This window comes from Elaeis guineensis, chromosome 12 (assembly GCF_000442705.2).
Source record: "Elaeis guineensis isolate ETL-2024a chromosome 12, EG11, whole genome shotgun sequence".
Taxonomy (NCBI): domain Eukaryota; kingdom Viridiplantae; phylum Streptophyta; class Magnoliopsida; order Arecales; family Arecaceae; genus Elaeis; species Elaeis guineensis.
This window is the reverse complement of record NC_026004.2, coordinates 3,694,147-3,702,195: the sequence shown is the minus strand read 5'-3', so window position 1 is coordinate 3,702,195 and position 8,049 is coordinate 3,694,147. Positions and strand designations below refer to the sequence as shown.

The 8,049-nt window shown below is 47.2% G+C and overlaps 1 protein-coding gene across 1 annotated transcript; it reads right to left on the bottom strand.

Annotated features, from left to right (window-relative positions):
• Positions 1-6,231: 6,231 nt before the first annotated feature.
• Positions 6,232-7,783, bottom strand: LOC105055563 (heavy metal-associated isoprenylated plant protein 3). Its single transcript, XM_010937407.4, has 5 exons — positions 7,656-7,783; positions 7,431-7,578; positions 7,114-7,337; positions 6,919-7,006; positions 6,232-6,822 (listed from the first exon to the last, which is right to left on the bottom strand). The coding sequence occupies exons 1-5, from the start codon at positions 7,662-7,664 to the stop codon at positions 6,503-6,505; spliced, it is 789 nt and encodes a 262-aa protein (XP_010935709.1). The 5' UTR covers positions 7,665-7,783; the 3' UTR covers positions 6,232-6,502.
• Positions 7,784-8,049: the final 266 nt, after the last annotated feature.

Sequence of the window (8,049 nt, the reverse complement as noted above, 5' to 3'; positions counted from 1 at the left end):
TCGGAGCGTCTCGTTTTCCCCCTGCTTGAGGGAGAAAAGGCTATCCGACGTTCGCGGCGGCTTTCGGCTGGTGTTGAAATGGGCCACGAACGAGTGCTCGAGCTGCGCGAAGGAATGGACACTGCCTGATCGAAGATTGGAGTACCAAGCCCTGGCAGCCTTGCGAAGTGTGGCGGGGAAGCCGATGCAAAAAAGAGCGTCGGTTGCCCCCTGAATTGTCATGAGAGCTTTATAGCTCTCGAGGTGGTCGACTGGATCGGTGGAGCCGTCGTATGGCTCCACGTTCGGCATTTTGAACCGACTGGGAATCGGCTCATCGAGGACCAGTCGAGAGAGAGGCTGGGCGGTCTGGAAGTCGACGTCGTTCGAAGACTTCTGGCCGTCCATCTGCAGTTGGGCGAGCCGGCGGTCGATCTCCTCGAACCGTCGCTCGTAGTCGTCCGCTCGTCGATGCTGGGAGACCCCGGGAGTGGAGCCTCCGGAGGATTCTGAAAGAGAGGCCGACGGTGTGCGCGGCTGCTTTTCCTTCCTCGCCCGTTCCAACGGGGAAGGAGAGGGCCGCTGAGACCGTCGGTCGTCGCGCCGTGGTCGCCCCTCCTCCTCTCCGTGGGAGCGCTGTTGAGAGCGCTCGCTTGGAGGCGACAGGGGTCGGCGCGGCCGTCGGCGGCTGCTCCTGGAAGGCATAGGTCGGGCCGCCGGTTGTTGCTGGAGGCTTTTGACTGCGTCGGTCAGTACGGTCATCTGCCGTACGATGGCCGCAATCTGGGCCTCCGTGGTCACTGCAGGGCGCGGAGAGCTAGGCTCCGCCGCCGGTGGGGGCGGGGAGGCTTCTTCCCGGCGGGAAGAGCGCCTTGCCGACCCAGTGACTCTCGATCGTTGAGCTCTTGTCTTTGTCATGCTAGCAGCCCCCCTTCCTGGCGCGCCAATCTGTTGCGGCCAATCGCCTCGTCGCCCGATCGCTGGGAAGCGTACACCTGCAAAAGGAAGTCCGCACTGACCGGAGGCGGCTCCGGCGGGGACCCTCCGACGGTCAAGTCAGAGAGGTGACTGGGCAACAGTGAAATGCAGACAGAGAGCTCTGAGGGAGAGAGAGAGAGAGAGGGAGAGGAGCGAGCCTGCGTATGTGGGAGAGACGGAGCGGATCGATCCTTTGCACTGTTGCCTTCCCCGGTATATATAGTGGAGCTAGGTATGGCGCCGTCATTAATGGCGCGGACAAGTGAGGAACTGTCAACTCACTGTAGGCTGTCAGAGCCGCCGTGAAAACGTTATGTCGCCGTGTAGCCGTTTAATCACCAGGGTTGACCCGGCTCTCGGCGGGACAATGCCCCTAGGTAACTGTGCCGCATGTCCGTGTCAGAGCTGACAACGTCTGGCGGCCGTACGGCGGTTGGTGGAGTCGGCCGACCCAAGGTCGGTGGCCAGCAGAGTGGCGTCGGACTCCTCCGTCGGTCGGCGAGCTTCAAGTGAGTCGGCCTCTGGGTTTGGTCGGTCGGGAGGGATACGCCCGACATACCTCCAGTCGGCGATTGAGCCATTGAAAAGCCGTCAGTAGCGTCCGTTAGTCGGGTACTCCCGGCTTTCAGTCGGGGCGCTCCGACCGTCAATCGGTCGATATGTCCGTCAGTCGGTCGGTCGGCCAGTCGGAGACGGTCGGTCGGGCCGCCAGCCGATCGGACCCTCCGATAGTCGGTCGGTCGGTCGGTGGGTATCCCCCAACAATATATAACCATCCATCATATGATAAATAATTATTACAGATGCAGCGCATCCTCCGATCTATGCACTACAAAATATTCATGCTCCACTCTCGTACCTTGATGATACACAAGAAAAAAAATGCTGCTCACAACCTTAAAATTTGCAACCGAATTAGGTTTTATTCGAAATATTATACATAAAAAAAAAAAAAACAAAACAAACAAACAAACAGTGAACTGAAACACCGTCAGTTTTTAAGTTCCCAGCTACAGTGCTGCACGTTGTGGTCCCCATGGTTTCCTCGGCGGCCGTGCCGGTTGTGCAACTCCGGTTGGAAAGGTGAACTGTCCGCTGGCAATGGTGGGAACAAAATCCTTCTTTCTCATCCCATTCCCACTCCCGGCGTTGACGGACGGGCGGTGTCTGTACCTCAAGTCAATAAGCACAGTAGAGCGACCAGGATCCACCTCACGTGGATGACGTGGCGGAGGCCCCGCCACCTTCCTTACCTTCCCCATACCCCATCCATCATCATGCAGCTTGGCATGGCAGCCATCCATATGTTGCATGATTCCATGCCCATCTCAAGCACACGGCCTGTCGCCCACGTCATTCACGATGCAGTGGGACCCATCTATTAACTGCCTACGGCTACGGTGGCCGCATCGACCCCCTTTCCAGGTGCCGTGTCTCGGGCCTCGATTTGGCTCTAGGTTCGTTAGAAGGTTTAGCGCAACAAGCTGGATCCTTCTTGGGCTAGGCTTTGGAGTTTGGACGCAGCACCAGTTGTGCGACGGAACCCAGGAAAAAAATATGTGGCCAGTTATCAAAAAAAAAAACAAAAAGTGTGGCTGGCTTCCTTAGCTCCACATCTAAATCCCTTAAAACATACCTGTTTAGACCCAAACTGGAGAGGGGCTGTATCTTCTGCAAAAAAATGATTAATCTCCTTTTGCAATGTCAATTGTTGCATCATGATCTATGCAACTTTTAAAAACACGATAAACCTCTTCCTTTCATCTACATAGATAATGAAATTTATATCATATTTTTTTTTGGTAAAAAAAAATTGATATCATAATTTAAAAGCTATGTAAAACACAAACCAAGGGTTGTCGTTAAAAAAAAAGATAAATCATTCTAATCTTCTAATGTGCGAAGGATACAACTTGAATCCAATGGAGAGATGTAGAAAATATATCTCTAGAAAACCTACTATGTATCCTAGCAAGGTATGATACAATGAACTTGCTCTTCACTAGCTTGAACTCTGCTTGAAGAATATATAGATTTGCTTATCATTTTATATGTTGGAATTATGCAGGCCTGATTGTGTTGTAAAGTATATGAGTGACCATATGTCGATGCGCTTCTAGGACATTTTAATTATATAGCTTAAGCAATAAGCAAACATGCACTTAAGAAATAAGGGGAAGATAAAGACTTGAAGCTTTTTTGCTCCCTCTTTCTTTCCCACTTTATCACTTAAAGTTTCATGTGAGAAAAACAATAGGCATTACTCCTTTCTTTCCCTCACTTTGATGCTTACGCTTGTAAGTATAAACCAAAACATAATTTGCGTGTGCGTTTAGAACACATCATGAGATGGTCCTCACTATGCCCCCTTTTCTCTCTCTCAGTTTTTCCTATTATTGTGAAAGAGTATTACGTTATGTGATCAGACATCTCGAATATATTCTCTCTCTAGTTTGTTAGAGTATGGAGGCCATGGGCCCCGATGTCGGTGCTATTTTACTCAAATATGTTCGATTGCATGCATGGAAGACTTGACTACTCTAAAATATTTTGGGTCTGCACACAGAGATGAGATTGATGGTCACGTGAATTAGCCTGTTAATATATCCGTAGTGGCTTATGAGCGGCACAGAGCATGAGATCCCTCTGAAGCTGGTTACCCCGCTAGTTGCAATGTTAGGGGAATCGTTTTCATTACTACGTTCTTTTCATTTTTAAATCCATGGTTGACTCGAAAAATGACAGTTTTGTAGTCAAGTCTATATTTTTAATAAATATTTTAACAAGCGCGCGACGAGAATCTCATACTGCAACAGTTTAAAATTAAATACAACGATCCCGGGAATTATGCACCCTTAGGGAGCTTTATGGATTCCAAAATCCATCCTCATCCTTATAAAATATATTATCTTTATCAATTGTACCTGTTATAAAGAAACGGTTGTGTATTGTAACATGAGAGGATGTATAAGAATCTCCAATTGATGACTTCTGTTTTGTCGAGATTATATATAGAGAGAAATTAACCTCAGATTGAATGTAATCAATGCAGTAAGGAACTATATTTCGTTATCTCTTGTTGAATCATAGGTATATGAGTTTCTTAATTTCTTACATTGGAACAGAACAAAACTGAAGCTAGCACTTGCTCCCACATCATTGAAAACAAAACCAATCTTTGGTAGGAAAAATTCAATTTTTTCAAATTTCATAGTTTTCTTGTAATCTTTCTTTTTATTCTTTTATTATATATTTTATGGATCAACCTGATATATAGTTCGTCGCATACTTTAATCACTTAAAATGTTAGGAGACATTCAATGGGTTCCAGCAGAGTTGGAGGACTACGTACCAAAACGTCAGATTCCTTTCTTCTTCTTCTTCTTCTTCAAAAAAAAAAAAAAAAAAAATCTAAAATCTGGAATAACATGCATGTTGCCCCCCCTCCCCTTGAGGGAGAATGAACGAAGACTGACTTGGGGCCTTGTGTACTAACGTTAATTCATTGCCCAAACTACGTACTTTTAACGTTATTCCCAGGGAGGTCATGACCCAAGGGACACCGAACCCACCTAGCTATATATATTATCGAATACTTAGGGTTGTAGAGGCGGCCTCAGATGTGGAAGTTGGTGGCTTGTTTCCCTGGGGAGATTCCAGGTCTCTCCATGCCAACGAAGCCCTGGTACTTTATCCCGGCCCCGCACTCTGCACTCTGCGCTCTGATTTATTTCCAAGTCGAATCAAGAGGACAAATGATTCCATTGGAACCGTCCTTACCTTGTTTGACCCCAACTTCTTTGCTTCCACTCCCGGCCTCGACCAAATAAATAAATAAAGGCAGCACCGGCGGTCGCATGCACTAACACCCCGGGTAGCAGCAGCTTCATCAATTCCACAAATAAGATATCGGAGACGAAAGCTCGATTGTTATAAGCAACCAACCCCCATGGACGATCCCCGGCCAAGCCTTCGCGGACTGGATATTTGCCAAGGTACCCATGCTAGGGCTGGCTACTTGATTTTGAAATAGATGCTGCATGGCGTCCAGTAAATGGCCTCCACCTGACACGGACCTACCTGTGTGTATCACGCCAGTACTCGACTGGCACATAAAAGTCATATTGGAAATGCTGTCTCCAAGTCCAGAGACCCAACAACCCGAGCACCAGGCAGCATTCAATTGTCTACCTTCCACGGTCCAATTTGATCAATATCAGATGTTGGTGAACCGACGACGATGGACCAATCTGGTCAGTGAATTCCAGGTCCCAAGTAATAGTCAACAGCTACTTTTCCGGATTGCAGAATTCTTACCAACCAGATCTTAGAAATAATTATAATAGCCTAACTCAGTGCGACATCGATGTGTCCACTATAATCCCGACATCAAGAATCCACCGGGAATCTACCATCCCTTCGCTGTCCGCGTTTTCTTAGGTTTTAATCCCTTGTTAGGCGCCCCCCCCGCCCTCTTTTTTTTTTCTCGTTAAAACACCGGAGCCAGAAGCTTTCATTACATAAAACCATAAACAAGATACAAAGAGTACAGGGAATTCCCTCTGCAATCCTAACTCGACATCTGAAGAGACAAACAAGACAAACAAGCTAGCACAAATGTTCTCCCACCTTACAGTAATCCAAGCTGAATTAAAATACTACCCAGAGTTACATACTACATTCCATTAACAAGTAGGCAAAAACCCCACCTCCAAAACATCAGCAGGTTCTAAGCCAAAATCCCATTCTTCAGAGTATTAACTGAATTCAATCCAAACATATCCTGGATAATAATGAGCTAAACACCATACAATAGCTAGCTGGTCCATCCATGAGTTGATATGCATCAACTATTGTCTTCTATGATAAGCCATGCCTATCCTATCTTCCTGCAAAATAGTAGCCAAGTCATTATAAATAACATCATTGGCATTCCAATAGCAATTCCCTTGCTGCACAAGTTTTGCAATGAAATCAGCAGCTCAATTTACCTCCCTATAAATGTGAGAGAGTGTGAAATTATAATAAATATCCTTCCAATGCAAGAGATCTTTCAATACCAGATGTCCATGCTTTCTGTCCACAAAATTGTTAGCAATAATAGAACTGACAGACGACGAATCTCCCGCAAGACATACATTTGTTGTTTTCAATATAGCAACATACATCCCAGTCCAAGCTACTACCAGCTCAGCATAATGCACTGGATATAGAGACAGAGATTATCCCTCAAGACACACATTTGTGAGGCCCCACTTGTGGACTCCGCTGTACATTTTCCAATCCATTTATAAATATCTAGACCCCATAATGAAGTAACCAAACTTCATTCGATTAGTCATTACTTACTAAAGTTCCACGAATTATAAAGACGTACAAGGAAACATCCTAACTCCAAAACCAACAAAGCTCCATATCATTAATCCAGGCTAACAAAAAGCATTCACACCAAATGCTTATTTTTCCTTTTTATGTATGTTTTTTTATTTCCTAGCGGTGGAAATATATAGAGTACCAAAACTGAAATATGAAACCGTTTCCGTTTTCACATAACGGAGCAGGCGTTGGGGTTGTCGTCGCTGAACAGCTGTGGCGCGTACACCATCTCGACGTAGTAAGGATAGCCCGCGTAGTACTCCATCAGGTTGGTAGCCGCCTCTTTCCCTCCGCCGCCACCACCCTCGCCCTTCTCCTTCTTGTCTCCGCCCTTGTCCTTCTTCTCGCCACCCTCGTTCTTCTTCGGCAGCGCCACCTCCACCTCCCGCTTCAGCTTCTCCTTCAGCACCTCCGGCAGCGCCTTCGCGTCCATCGTCCCCTTCACGGTCACCAGATCCTTCTGCGCGTCCAGCGTCACCACCTGCACTCCTGCCCATCCATCGAAATAATAACCAAATCCCATCAGGGAAATTTCCAGCGTAGAAAAAGGCGAATTCGGATGAAAAATGTTTTTTAAAAAAGCACCCTTAATTTTCCGGATCCCTTTTTCAATCCGTTTGATGCAGCCATCGCAGTCGAGCTGAATCTTCAGCACCACCGTCGAAACCACAGGCTATCATAGACATTTGAATCAAAACAATTCATCACTTAATTTATAAAAAACAACAAAGAAATGGATCACTGGTTCTTTTTCTTAAGGAAAAAAAAAAAAAATTATACCTCCTTGGACTTTTTCTCGTGGGACTTGTTGGAGTCCTTCTCGCCGGCGGGCTTTTTGGAGTCCTCTTTCTCTTTGGCATCCTTTTTGGGGGGATTGGTGGGTGAGACGAGATCGACCTTCTTGTGGGTCTTGGCCGCCACTCGATCGCGGAGCTTCGTCGGATCCACCTTCCCCACCACCGTCAGCTTCCCGCCGACAGAGTCCACCTTCATCCCTTCCACCCCTGTACATTGTATAATTCCACCGACATTAAAAACAGAAAAAATCAATCCAATCGAAGCGCTTCGAAATCGATCCAAAGAGAGAGGGTATTTACCTTTGAATCCCTTGACGGATTTCTTAACCTTCTCGACGCATCCCTCACAATCCATGTCGACCTTCAAAACGACGGTGATCGTGCCGTCGTCTTTCTTCCCTTCTCCTCCTCCTCCTCCTCCACCTCCTTGTCCTTCCTTCTTCCCCTTCTGCAATCAAATTAGAGAAAAATCCCTAAGAAATTAATTTAGTCATCAATCGTGGAGTTGGTGGAAGTTGAGCTTACCTTGGCCATGATCGCAGCTCTGTTCTCCTCCTCCTCCTCCTCTCGTTCGCTTCTTTCTCTGTGCTACGAGAAGTGGAGTGGAGTAGAGTGGACTGTGGAGGAAAATTGACAGCGGAGGCGAGATATAAATAAAGAGGACGGAGGACGAGGGTTTCCGATGGGATGCATGAGCTGGCATTATGGATTCCATCGACATGGGATGTATGAGCCGGGTAAGGCGCCATCCAGGAGAACCTGCCACGTGTCCCATCACTGGTGGGGACCCGCCCTGCGCGCTCCGTTTTTGTCCTTACTGTTAGTGGAATGCCTAATATGCCCCTGTTGTATCCTATGCTTGAGGCACCATGGGAGGGGTAGTTGGGTAAAAATGGGGGTTGGGGTCGGTGGCTCTTAC

Excerpts from the sequence above, each read along its gene's own strand:
- LOC105055563 (XM_010937407.4), bottom strand. Across the intron at positions 7,007-7,113 it reads ACGAGAAAAAGTCCAAGGAG|CCTGTGGTTTCGACGGTGGT; the intron begins GTATAATTTTTT and ends TGTCTATGATAG. Across the intron at positions 6,823-6,918 it reads AGGGATCCGGAAAATTAAGG|GAGTGCAGGTGGTGACGCTG; the intron begins GTGCTTTTTTAA and ends ATGGATGGGCAG.